The sequence below is a fragment of the Cebus imitator genome, unplaced genomic scaffold (assembly GCF_001604975.1).
Source record: "Cebus imitator isolate Cc_AM_T3 unplaced genomic scaffold, Cebus_imitator-1.0 Scaffold59, whole genome shotgun sequence".
In the NCBI taxonomy this organism is placed as follows: domain Eukaryota; kingdom Metazoa; phylum Chordata; class Mammalia; order Primates; family Cebidae; genus Cebus; species Cebus imitator.
In genome coordinates, this window is record NW_016107374.1 from 7,102,100 (window position 1) to 7,116,014 (window position 13,915).

Genomic DNA, 13,915 nt, shown 5'->3' on the forward strand with positions numbered 1-13,915 from the left:
CTAGGGGCCCCCGTGGCCGGCACGTGTTACCAGGCCGAGTGGGATGACTACGTGCCCAAACTGTACGAGCAGCTGTCTGGGAAGTAGAGGGTTAGCTTGGGGACCAGAACAGTCTGTCCTGGAGGCCCCAAGCCATGTTCCTCAGTTCAGTGTTGCATGTGTAATAGATTTCTCCTCTCCCTTCCCCCCTTTGCACAGGCAAGACCTGAGCAGTCAGATGGTGGTTTAGGGTGACTTTTCCTGCTGCCTGGCCTTTATTATTTTAGTCACTTACCCACTCTGATTTATGTTTTGGTCAAATCTGAATTCCATTTTGGGGGATATTTCGGCACTGTGAGGGGGTCATCAAATTGTTAATATGAAAATAGCAACCCAGAATGTAAAGAAGAAAAAAATTGGGGGGAAAAAGACCAGGTTTGCAGTGATAGGGCAAAGCATCAAAGAATCTTTAAGGGAGGTTAAAAAAAAAAAAGGTTGGCAATCCTGGGTCCAGAATGGGACGCAGTGGGGTTTTATGGTGATGTTATTCACCTAGACAGCCAGAAGCTGGCATTGAAGCTTACCCCCAACACGTTGCATCTCAGATGCCTCAATAGGCATCAGTATCTCGCTCTGGTCCCTTTAAAGAGCAGTCCTGGAAAAAGCAGTAGGGAGAGTGGCTTTGCTGTTGTTGGAGCATGGCCATCTCGACCGGCAGCAGTGCTGGCTGACAGCCTAGCAGGAATCCCTATATCTGTGTCTGTTAAATTGATCATTCTTCGTGGGAGCAAGAAAAGCTGGTTTGAAGTTGCTGAACATTGCATTAATTCTGCTATTTGCTTATAGTTGAATAAAAATAGAAACCTGAATGAACGAGCTGAGTCCCTGGATGTTTTGTCCTATTGGGTATGGGTTTCTCAAATGTGGGAAATCTGGTCTCTCAGGGTGAGTTGTCTCTGTGACCAGCAAGTAACAGCTGGGACTTGTTCCAGGGGCCATACGGAGGGTCTCTGCCTCTACACATGCCATTAACCCACGGCAGGAGCAAACCGTTCAGACTTGAGGTTTCTAAAACAAATCATAAAACATGAGGCTGAGTCTTTTGCCCAAAAAGCACTTTTGCTTCAAGTGGTCCTTTTGACCTGAGAAGAATGTTCTAAAGAAGCTGGCTATAAACACCTTCCCCGTTGGTGAAGTTGTGCTCAGACGCCGTAACAATGCTTGAGAAGTAGCGTCCACTAAATGTTCTGATGTTTTATCCACAGAGAATCGGTACCAAAGAGGTGTGCAGGTAGGAGGGTGAGAAGGTCACAGTTTCATGCCATCTAATGTACCAAAAGAAAGGAAAGGAGGTGTTTGAGGGCACAAATCACTGTGATTTGGTCTCTGCGGTGGAAAGAGGAATCCTCAGGCCTCACAGGTGCTAGTGACTCTGCCTTCCCCATCTTTCACTGCAGTACTTGTTTCTCTGAAAAAACTCGGAAACGTTGCCTCTGTGGAAGCACATAAGGTAGATGGAAGTTTTCTTTTTTTTTTCTTTTTTTGAGATGGAATCTTGTTTTGTCCACCCAGGCTAGAGGGCAGTGTAGCGATCTCGGCTTACTGCAACCTCCGCCTCCTGGGTGGGTTCAAGCAACTCTCCTGCTACTGCAACCTCCGCCTCCTAGGTGGGTTCAAGTGATCTCCTGCCTCAGCCTCCTGAGTAACTGGGATTACAGGCATGTACCACTATGCCCAGCTAATTTTTGTGTTTTTAGTAGAAAAGGGGTTTGCCATGTTTGCCAGGCAGGTCTTGAACTCCTGACCTCAAGCGATCCACCTGCTCTGGTCTCCCAAAGTGCTGGGATTATAGGCATAAGTCACCATGCCAAGCCTGAAGTTTTCTTAAAATTCATTTTTTACATAATAAGATTTTGTTGAGGCTGGGCGCAGTGGCTCACACCTGTAATCCCAGCACTTTGGGAGGCTGAGGCGGGTGGATCATGAGGTCAGGAGTTCAAGACCAAACTGGCCAACATGGTGAAACCCCATCTCTACTAAAAAATACAAAAATTAGCTGGGCATGGTGGCCTGTGCCTGTAATCCCAGCTACTTGGGAGGCTCAGGTAGGAGAACTGCTTGAACTGGGACCCGGGAGGCGGATGTTGCAGTGAGCCAAGATTGTGCCACTGCACTCCAGCCTGGGCTACAGAGCGAGACTCCGTCTCAAAAAAAAAAAAAAAGATTTTGTTGAACACCGGTTACAAAGAAAACAACTGTTGGCCAGGTGCCGTGGCTCACACCTGTAATACTAGTACTTTAGGAGGCCAAGGTGGATGAATCGACTGAGGTTAGAAGTTTGAGACCAGCCTGGCCAACATAGTGAAACACCGTCTCTACTAAAAATAGCTGGGCTTGGTGACAGGCACTTGTAATCGCAACTACTCAGGGGCTGAGGCAGGAGAATCCCTTGCACCTGGGAGACGGAGGTTGCATTGAGCCGAGATCGCGCCATTGCACTCCAGCCTGGGTGACAAGAGCGAAACTCCGTCTCCAAAAAAAAACAAAACCAAAAACAAACTGTCCCGTTGACCTTGAAAATAAATGTAAAGGTCGGGCATGGTAGGTGGCTCACACCTGTAATCCCAGCACTTTGTAACACCAAGGCGGGGCAGATTGCCAGCCTGGGCAACATGGCAGAAACCCGTCTCTATAAAAAATGCAAAAATTAGCTCAAGGTGTGGGCTTGTTCCTGTAGTCCCAGCTACTGGAGAGGCTGAGGTGGGAGGATTACTGAAGCTCAGGAGGTTGAGACTGCAATGAGCTGTGATTGCACCACTGTATTCCATCCTGAGCAACAGAGCAAGAGCCTATCTCAAAAAAAAAAAGTACAATGTAATAAGATGTAATATACGTATGTGATTAGACAAGGCGCACTATGGGAAGAAAATGTCTCCCACCTTCCACTTAGTTACTGGTTTCGTGTTTTCTTCCAGAAGAAAATAAAAATATATGTATCAGCATATATATCTACATATTTAGTCTAAAATATAAGTCTTACTATACACACTGCCTTGTTCTGCATTTTTTTCCCGAACTAATGAACTAACAAAAAATACACTGTTTGGCATTTTTTTCCCTGAACTAATGAATCTTTAGTTAAAAAGTCACCACAACTGTTTTGTTTTGCTTTTTTTGAAAAGGAGTCTAGCTCTGTCACCCAGGCTGGAGTGCAGTCGGCTCACTACAACCTCCATCTCCTGGGCTCAAGCAGTTCTGCCTCAGCCTCCCAAGTAGTTGGGACTACAGGCTTGCACCACCATGCCCGGCTAATTTTTTTATTTTACTTTATTTTTAGTAGAGATGGGGTTTGGCCATGTTGGCCAGGCTGGTCTCAAACTCCTGACCTCAAGTGGTCTGCCCACCTCAGCCTCCCAGAGTGCCGGGATTACAGGTGTGAGTCACTGTGCCTGGCGTTCGCCACAAATGTTATTATTTGAGACAAATATTTGATCTTATGAATGTTCTATAATTAATCAGCCCCCTGGGGTGATATTTAGGTTATTTCTGGTTATTTGCTCTTATAAACAGTGTTTCAGTGAACATTTATATGTATAAAATGCTTTATCTTTTTTTTTTTTAAAGATGGGGTTTCACCATGATGGCCAGGCTGGTCTTGAACACCTGACCTCAGGTGATCCACCCACCTCGGCCTCCCAAAGTGCTAGGATTACAGGGGTGAGCCACTTAGCCTGGCCTAAAATGCTTTTTTAAGTAATTTTGTAGAGTGAATTCCAAGTATTGAAATAATTAGGTCTAAGGTTATATACATTTTTCATTCTTTGTTTTTTGAGACAGGGTCTGTTTTTGTTGCTCAGGCTGGAGTTCAGCAGCACAGTCATGGCTCACTACAGCCTCTGCTTCCCTGGCTCAGGGGATCCTCTTGCCTCAGCCACCCAAGTAGCTGGGACTACAGGTGTGTGCCACCATATGCAGTTAATTATTTTTTTTGAGACAGAGTTTCACTCTTTCGCCTAGGCTGGAATGCAGTGGCGTGATCTCAGCTCACTGCAACCTCTGCCTTCCGGGTTCAAGTGGTTCTCCTGCCTCAGCCTCCTGAGTAGCTGGGATTATAGGCACCGCCACCATGCCTGGCTAATTTTTGTATTTTTAGTAAAGACGGGGGTTTCACCATGTTGGCCAGGCTGATCTCAAACTTCTGACCTCTTGATCCACCCACCCCAGCCTCCCAAAGTGCTAGGATTACAGGTGTCAGCCACCGCACCTGGCCCCAATTTTTTTTTTTTTTGTAGACATGGACTTCCCTGTGTTGGCCAGGCTCATTTTCAATTCTGATACTGAGAAACCATTCTTCACAAAGGTCACACTGATCAGATTCATGTCAGTGGTGTATGAAAGGACCTACTCTTTGATACCCTTATCAGTCTTCTCAAACATTTTTACAATTTGATATTTATGCATATTTAAAATCATGTAGTTTTTCTTTAAACTTCTGTCTTAATGAGACATTTGATAACAAGTCCTTTTTGTTTCAAAGTCTGAAGATTAATGAAGAACTATTATGATCTGTTAGCTTCCTTGTCGAAAACAGATATAGAATCAAATGATTCAGAATAAGGTGAACAACCAAGGAAGGTAAAGTAAATGCAAAAGAAATTCACATAAAAAGAAAAATCTGTCAATACTGGCCGGGCGCGGTGGCTCATGCATGTAATCCGAGCACTTTGGGAGGCTGGCGGATGGATCACTTGAGGCCAGAAGTTCAAGACCAGCCTGGCCAACATGGTGAAACACCATCTCTACTAAAAATACAAAAATTAGCCTGGCATGGTGGTGGGCACCTGTAATTCCAGCTACTCGGGAAGCTGAGGCAGCAGCATTGCTTAAACCCGGGAGATGGAGGTTGCATCGAGCCGAGATTGAGCCATCACACTCTAGCCTGGGGGACAGAGTGACTCCATCGCAAAAAGAAAAAGAAAAACGTATCAATACTAACATGATACTAAAGAGAAAAAAAATACATACCTATGAAAAGGCATAGTCATCTTAAATATAGGGTGATGCCATATTTCCCTTCAGCTGGAAGGTGATGTGAGCTTGCCCAAGGCCAGCCAGGAAGTGGGTGACCGTTGTTCTGAACTCAGCTCTGGCCTCAAAGTCCAGCTCATGACCACTGGGTCCACTTTGACACAAACTCGGTTTCTTCATTTGAAAAACAAATCAGGGTTGCTGGGGTTGTCAGCCTGCCTTATTTACCTCACGGCGTTGTTGGAGGACAAAATCATCTTTTGTTGGGATTAGGTTAGTAGTTAATGTATGCAAATGACAAAACTTGACCTGATTGTCATATAAGAACAAAGTACAAAAGCCCAGTTTCCTGGTCGCTGCAGCTTCCGCCTCCCGGGTTCAAGCGATTTTCCTGCCTCAGCCTCCCTAGTAATTAGGACTACAGGTGCGAGCCACCACACCTAGCTAATTTTTGTATATTTAGTAGAGACAGGGTTTCACTATGTTGGCCAGGCTGGTCTCAAACTCCTGACCTCAAATGATCCACCCACCTCAGCTTCCCAAAGTGCTGGGATTATAGGCCTGAGCCACCGCACCCGGCCTCACTATTATACGAGGCTGGAGTACTGAGCTTGGAAAATGGGGCAGACAGGCCGTGTCTTGCTGTGTCACCCAGGCTGGAGTGCAGTGGCACAATCTCAGCTTACTGCAATTTCTGCCTCCTTGGTTGAAGTGATTCCTCTGCCTCAGCCTCCCGAGTAGCTGGGATTACAGGCATATACTACCATGCCCACCTAGTTTTTGTATTTTTAGTAGAGATGAGGTTTTACCATTTTAGCCAGGCTAGTCTCGAACTTCTGACTCCAGGTGATCCACCCACCTCGGCCTCCCAGACTGCTGGGATTACAGGCGTGAGCCACCACGCCTGGCCAGATATTTACCATTTGTTTCTCTTTCTTCATTCCCAGAGACCCAAGTGTCATTCCCTTCAGTATAAGGAATTTCCTCTAGCATTTCTTATAGAGCAAAGTCTGCTGGAAATGAACTCCTTTAATTTTTCTTCATTTGAGAATGTTTTAATTTTACTTCCATTTCTAAGTTCCTTCTCCATAACTTATCTGCTTTTATTTTTCAGTATCTTCAGGTAGTCGCTTTTGCATTTTGTCCAGTTTTTAGTTGTAATCAGTGGGACTTACGTTGGTAAGTCACACTGAATCAAAATTAATTTTTTTTTAGAGAGAGACTCTTGCTCTGTCACCCAGGCTGGAGTGCAGTGACGTGATCTTGGCTCACTGCAACCACCACCTCCCAGGGTCAAGCAATTCTCACACCTCAGCCTCTCGAGTAGCTGGGACTACAGGTGCCCACCACCACGCCTGGCTAATTTTTTGTATTTTAGTAGAGATGGGGTTTCAACATGTTGCCCAGGATGGTCTCGAACTCCTGACCTCAGGCAGTCTGCCTGCCTTACCCTCTCAGATGTGCTAGGATTACAAATGTGAGCTACTGTGCCAGGCCAATAATGTATTTTTCATATGTGATCATTTCTAATATTTAAAAATATTTACAAATATCTTACTAAGTTAAAGTCACAGAGGTATATAGAGTTTACATGGGCAGGTTTCCAGTTTCCCAAGAATACTCTTCTCTTGTAGATACGTAAGCAAATAATTACAAATGGTGGGAAATTAAAAAAACAAATTCATTTACCTAGTTAGACACAGTTAATGCTAGTAAGCACTCTCTGACACCACCTATAACTGGTATTATTGGAGTTCTTTTAAACTCCTGGTAGCACCCAGTATTGTGTTGTCATGCCCTTCTTAGTCACTGCTGAGTAACCTAGTCCACTGTTGATTTACTTCCTTTTCCACGGAGATTTAAGCCATGAGCCTCCAGCACAGGACCAGCTTCATCCATTTTATTTACCATCATATCCCCAAGCACACAGTAGATGCTCAATAAATATTCCCTGAAGGAATGAGTAAAGGTATGCTGATCCTGGCATCTTCTTTTATTTTTTTTTTCCAAGACAGGGTCTCACTCTGTCACTAAGGCTAGAATGCAGTGGCATGATTGTGACTCACTGCAGCCTTAACTTCCCAGGCTCAAGTGATCCTCCCACCTCAGGCTCCTGAGTAGCTGGGCTCACAGGGACATGCCACTATGCCCGGCTAATTTTTGTAGAGATGGGGTGTATTAGTCTGTTCCCAAACTGTGATACATACCTGAGACTGGGTGATTTATAAAGAAAAGAGGTTTAACTGGCTCATGGTTCCACAGGCTCTAGAGGAAGCATGGTTCAGCAGGCCTCAGGAAACTTACAATCATGGCAGAAGGCAAGGGGAAGCCAGCGCATCTTCACATGGTGGCAGGAGAAAGAGCATGAGAGAAAGCGCTGTATATTTTTAAAACAACCAGACTGGCCAGGCGCAGTAGTTTACACCTGTAATCCCAGCATTTTAGGAGACCAAGGCAGGCGGATCACAAGCTTAGGAGTTTGAGACCAGCCTGACCAACATGGTGAAACCCCATCTCTACTAGAAATACAAAAATTAGCCAGGCATGGTGGCGAGTGCCTGTAATCCCAGCTACCCGGGAAGCCGAGGCAGGAGAATTGCTTGAACCTGGGAGGCAGAGATGCAGTGAGCTGAGATCACACCACTGCACTCCAGCCTGAGCAATAGAGTGAGACGCTGTCTCAAAACAAACAAAACACAACCGGATCTCATGAGAACTCACTATCATGAGGATAGCAAGTGGGAAAATCCACCCTAATGATCTAATCACCTCCCACCAGGTCCTTCCCCTAGCATTGGGAATTACAATTCCACATAAGATTGGGTTGAGGACACAGAGCCAAACCGGATCATGGAGTTTCACCGTGTTGCCTAGGCTGGTGTTAAATTCCTGGGCTCAAGCAATCTTGGCCTTCCAAAGTGTTGGGATACAGGTGTGAGCCACCATGCCCAATTGATCCTGGCACTTCTGATCTCCATTAACCTTCCTTATTTATTTTTTTTGTGAGACAGGGTCTCACTCTGTTGCCCAGGCTGGAGTATAGTGGTCCAATCTTGGCTCACTGCAACTTCTGCCTTCTGGGTTCAAGTGATTCTCCCACCTCAGCCTCCCAAGTAGCTGGGACTACAGGTGTGTGCCACCGCACCTGGCTAATTTTTATATTTTCTGGTAGAGATGGGTTGGCCAGGCTGGTTTTGAACTCTTGACCTCAAGCAATCTGCCTGTCCTTGGCCTCCCAAAGTGCTGGGATTGCAGGCATGAGCCACCTCGCCTGACCACCCTTCCCTATTTTTTTCTTCATCCCTAGCACTTATTACTCATAAGATCCTTTATTTATCATAATTACTGTTTGCTCCCAGTTTCCTCCTACCTCTAATGTAGGTTCCATTAGGGCAGGGATCTTCACCTGTTTGAGATACAATAGTATATCTCTAGTGTCTAGCCTGGCATGACATATAAGGAACTCAGTAAATATTCATTAAATGAATCATCACGAATCAAAGGTAAGTCGTCCTTCCTCACTAATATGCATGACAAACCTGTAATAACTTTTTAACTCAGGAGAGTTTAGAACATGCTGGAAGACTACAGGACACTGGCTCTTTGTCTCTGTCATAACCGTTCTCTAGCTGCCATCCTTTTTTTTCGAGACTGGAGTCTTGCTTTGTCACCCAGGCTAGCGTGCAGTGGTGCAAACTTGGCTCACTGCAACCTCCACCTCCCAGGTTCAAGCGCATCTCCTGCCTCAGCCTCCTGAGTAGCTGGGATTACAGGAGCCTGCCACCACGCCCACCTAATTTTTGTATTTTTAGTAAAGATAGGGTTTTGCCATGTTGGCCAGGCTGGTCTTGAACTCCTGACCTCGTGATCCACCCGCCTTGCCTCCCAAAGTCCTGGGATTACAGGCAGGAGCCACCACGCCTGGCCCATGCCTTCTATTCTTAAGGACAGAAAGGTGCAGTTGACCATATGCCCACATCAAATGGTGCAACACTATCTTCAGCCCCGTAGAACTTGGAAGACACAGGTTTACCTGAAAGTCCTGAATGGCTCTTCTTGGAGCGACTGAGGCTATGGAGAACAGTCTCAGGAGGGTGGCCGGCCCTCTGAATTGTGAACCGGTGAACCTGGAAGGGAAATCTCCTGCTACAATAACACAGCAAGGCAATGTGATGAACACTTTTATTTACAAATATAATTAAAAGCTCTGACAGTTATCATGCTCTTCCTTGGAACCTGAAAAATGTTTTGTTTTTAAAGTGCATGCAAAAGAAGTAAAGCCTTTTTTTTTTTCATCATTTTTTATTGTAAGAAAATACACAGTTTGAAAGTGTGAATAATGCAATATTTATGACCAAGAAATGGGACTTAGGAAGGGAAAGGGAAATAAAGAAAACGATCAAGATAATCTGATTGAGAGACAGTGTTGAACTCCAAATACTGAATTGGAAAAGGAGGAAGGTGGGGAGGAACAGGAGGAGGAAGTAAAAAAATTTGATCAGAGAAACAGTTAAAATACAATATGAAAATAAGTAATACCTCTCCTTAAATTCCTTCTATACACAAAATACACGATTTGCCAAAGCCCAATTTGTGCTACTGGGATTCTGTGAGCTCCTTAAGTGTATTCACATCCTCTGCAACAGCAGAAAATGATTATGATACAATCAGAATATGCTGAAGACAAGTTAAACTCTTGCCAGCAGGTTCTTAAAAATCACAAGATCTCTTCACCCCACCCACCCCCCATCCCCAAAAAAGTAATAATATGTCACCACTGATATGTACATCACAATTAGTTTCTGTAAAATGTATCAAATTTTCAATCTTTAATAAAACTTTGTTTTTTTTTTATTCCTGATGAATAAATACCAAAAAAATAAAATAAAATAAAATAATGCAGCAGCTAGTTAAGGTGTAAGGCTGCGGATATTGTGTCTCTCTCCCCCTTGGCATTTATTATTATTATTATTTTTTGCTTTACTTTCACAGATTGGTGGTAATGAGTGATTGCTTAAAGCAATATACATCCACTTTTTTTTTGTTATTGGTTTATTGGTTTTGTTAAAACTGTCTCCGAAGTTTTCACTGAAACATTTTGAATCACATCAATACTGTGACGTGTACTATGAATAGAAGAGACGGCCAGGTTTTGGCCAGCACTGAAAGTTGACACGGGGGGAGGAAGGGGGCCCCTGATGGAGTAAGAATAAACAGGCACTAGTCCGACACGATGTCAGTAAGAGTAAGAGAGAGAGAGAGTGAGAGCAACGCCCGTTAAAATGGGGAATGTGGTTTTGCAGGGTCTGAATTTTTTTCTGTTTTCTTTTTTTTTGTAAATGGCAAAAAATTTAATCTCATCTATAGTCCTCCTTAGGAAAATCTAATGTAACCAAATTCCCAAATCCCATTCTGAGGCTCTCCATGTCAAAAGTTTCAATCTCTCGCTCTTGCCTTTCCAATAGGTACTTTATTCTCTCGCTGCGTTCCTTCTGAAGGGCAGCCAGCTCCTCTTCAATCTGAAACAAGCATAAGGAAGTTCTTAATGGAAAGCATCTCCTGACAGGCACCCACATGCATGCATTACACACACAGGCACACATGACATGCACACACACGTAGGCACACATGACATGTACACACACACATGACATGTACACACAGGCACACATATGACATACATATAGGCACACATGACATGCACACAGGCACATGACATGCACACGACATACACATATGCACACATGACATGCACACACAGGCACACATGACATACACATAGGCACACATGGCATGCACTGGCACATGACATGCACACAGAGGCACACATGACGTACACACACAGGGACACATGACATGCACACAGACACACATGACATGCACATACAGGCACACATGACATGCAGACACATGACACACGCACACATGACATGCACACACAGGCACATGATGTACACACAGGCACACATATATGTACACACAAAGGCACACATGACATGTACACACATAGGCACACATGTGGCATGTACACACACACAGGAACTAAGGGAGGACGGAGGAAGGCTGGCCGAGTCCTGTGATCAATGAATCTAATCCATTATATTTAAAACTTGCTCACAAGAATAAAAATGTTTGGGGCCCATCTGGGACCGGCAATGCCACTCTAGCAAGCCCAGCAGCTGGGCTGATCTAGGTCAGTGTCCTGTTTTAGCAGGGGATGGCTCAGGAGAAGCTAAAAGACACTCAAGCACAATTAGATTGTGCTGCTTTCCCATAGAGAGCCAAATGCCTCCTGGGTCATTAGTAATTTAGTTCTAGAACAGGAGCTGGGAAAACAGTCTGTGACGCTGGTCTCAGGGAACTACTGGAAGAAAGTGCACATAACTGGTTAAGCAAATAAATGCGTAACAGCTTTGAGATGCCTTATGAAATCTTTTCTACTTCATATTCCTCAGAATATCTAAAGCAATGAATATTTCAGTTGGGATAACATTTATTATGCATGACAGTATCAGCCTATCGTTATTTTAATTTTTTTTTTAAAGAGACCTGCTGGTGATTTCCTTTGGTTTAAAAATAGCTGAAAAGCCAAATCTATTATACATTTGGCTTCCTTGTGCCATTTGGCAGCTCTGCTATCAGCTCACAGTACCTTTCAGGTGTCACATCAACCCCCCAGCAGCCCATGTCACTCTATGGCTGGGAACATTGAGGGTTTCCTAGCAGAGTAGCAGAAAGACTTAGGATGTGGGGTCAGACATGCATGCCTTGGTGTTTTGGCCTGTAGAATGGGGACAATGCCTACCTCACAAGGGAACCAGTAGCATAAAGCAGGTAAGTGAAAAGTGTCCACTTTAATCTCCAACTAAGGAAGTTTCCACATATGGCAGTTCCCTCAGCCACACCCCTTCCACCCAGTGGCATGGACCCCCGGTAATGCCTTCATACCTTCTGCTCAAGATGTGCTCTGCGCAGAGACACCCTCTGCTCTAGCTTCTGGAGCTCACGTTCATGTTGTGCCTCTGTTTGCATCTTGATTTTGCTCTGGTAGGCGTTGAGCAGCTCCATTTCCTGCTGGAGCTGTAGCCTCAAGGCCTGGCATTCTGCTTCTTGAGCCTCATCTAGCCGTAACTGCGGGCACAGAAGACACACACTGTCATGCACCCTTGCCTACAGCTCTTGGTGACTACTGGAAGAGGTTTCCTCATTTTGATTGAAATTGGTCCCCCCTCAAAAACACAGATGCTTTGGATACATTCAGAGTTAGAAATCAAAAACAGTCAAGTCTGCCCAATGGGCTACAAAGTACACATTCTTTTCAGTATGGTCTGAAACCACAGCAGCAGGCATCAGGAAGGCTGCATAGTCCAGGTTATAAGCCTGTGGGCTTTGAAGTCGGCACCTGCGCTTGAATTCCAGCCACACCATCCACTTGGTTGTGTTACCTTGGCACATTACCTACTTCCCTAGACCTCATGTTTCATCCTCAAGAAAATAAAAAGAATGGTTCCTATTGCCCAGGTGCAGTGGCTCATGCTTGTAATCCCAGCACTTTGGGAGGCTGAGGTGGGCAGATCACCTGAGGTCAGGAGTTCAAGACCAGCCTGGCCAACATGAAGAAACTCCCATCTCTACTAAAAGAACAAAAATTAGCCGGGCATGGTGGCAGGCACCTTTAATCCCAGCTACTCAGGAGGCTGAGGCAGGAGAATCGCTTGAACCTGGGAGGCGGAGGTTGCAGTGAGCTGAGATCACGCCACTGCACTCCAGCTTGGGCGACAAGAGCGAGACTCCGTCTCAAAAAAAAAAAAAAAAAGAATAATTCCTATTGTCTGAGATTGGTGGGAGGATTAAATGAAATAATTCATATAAAATCCTAGGCACAGTTCTCAATGCATACTAAGTGTTCAATAAATAGTAGCTGTTACCATTATTTTGGTTTCAACTGATCATGTCCTTATTTCAAGATCTTTAACCCTAAAATCATTTAGATATGCTTAGCTATAAAAAAATGAATCCAATTTCCATAAAACTTGAGGAATATACCACAGTACGGTTATGCTCCAAGTAGTAACATTGGCACCCATTGTTTGCTATAAAAGTTATCTTGCAGCCGGGCATGGTGGCTCACGTCTGTAATCCCAGCACTTTGGGAGGCCAAGGCAGGTGGATCATGAGATCAAGAGATGGAGACCATCCTGGGCAACATGGTGAAACTACGTCTCTACTAAAAATATAAAAATTAGCTAGGTGTGGTGATGCACACCCATAGTCCCAGCTACTCAGGAAGCTAAGGCAGGAGAATCACTTGAATCTGGGAGGTGTAGGTCTCAGTGAGCTGAGATCACGCCACCGCACTGCAGCACTCCAGCCTGGAGACACAGTGAGACTCCATCTCAACAACAACAGCAACAATGTTATCTTGCTAGCCAGCCAATCCAAAACTCTAAGTGGTTCAAAATCTCTTCCCTGGCTGGTTGCTCACCTCTGTTAACTCAGTGTTTTGGGAGACCAGGGTGGGAGGATTGCTTGAGGCCTGGAGTTCAATACCAGCCTGGGCAATATTGTGAGACCACCATCTCTACAAAAGTTTTTTTAAAAAATTAGCTAGACATGGTACCATGTGCCTGTAGTCCCAGCTACTTTGGGAGGCTGAGGCAGAATCATCTCTTGAACCCAGGAGTTCGAGGCTGCAGTGAGCTATGATCACACCACTGTACTCCAGCTTGGGAGATAGAGATCTTGTCTCATTAAAAAAAAAAAATCTCTTTCCTAAAGAGGGTAGGTAGGCTTAATTTTAAGAGGCATATCTGCTTTGAAGCAGTGATGTCCAGACTATATGCAGCCTCAAGTTTCCCTTGCTCCCTGCCGCACCTGAACTTGGTCTTTTTTTTTTTTTTTTTTTTTT

The 13,915-nt window shown here is 44.7% G+C and overlaps 2 protein-coding genes across 2 annotated transcripts in view; one reads left to right on the top strand and one right to left on the bottom strand.

Moving 5' to 3' along the window:
• Positions 1–849, top strand: part of PEBP1 (phosphatidylethanolamine binding protein 1) — a 9,422-nt gene extending 8,573 nt beyond the window's left edge. The window contains exon 5 of the mRNA XM_037738922.1: positions 5–849. Within this exon, the coding sequence (XP_037594850.1) occupies positions 5–87 (83 nt within the window). The 3' untranslated portion in view covers positions 88–849. The remainder of the gene's footprint in view (positions 1–4) is intronic.
• An 8,325-nt stretch (positions 850–9,174) lies between these two features.
• TAOK3 (TAO kinase 3) overlaps positions 9,175–13,915 on the bottom strand; it is a 209,808-nt gene continuing 205,067 nt past the window's right edge. Inside the window, exons 20-21 of the mRNA XM_037738923.1 lie at positions 11,956–12,138; positions 9,175–10,526 (exon numbers count right to left, since the gene is read on the bottom strand). Of these exons, the coding sequence (XP_037594851.1) occupies positions 10,365–10,526; positions 11,956–12,138 (345 nt within the window). The 3' untranslated portion in view covers positions 9,175–10,364. The remainder of the gene's footprint in view (positions 10,527–11,955; positions 12,139–13,915) is intronic.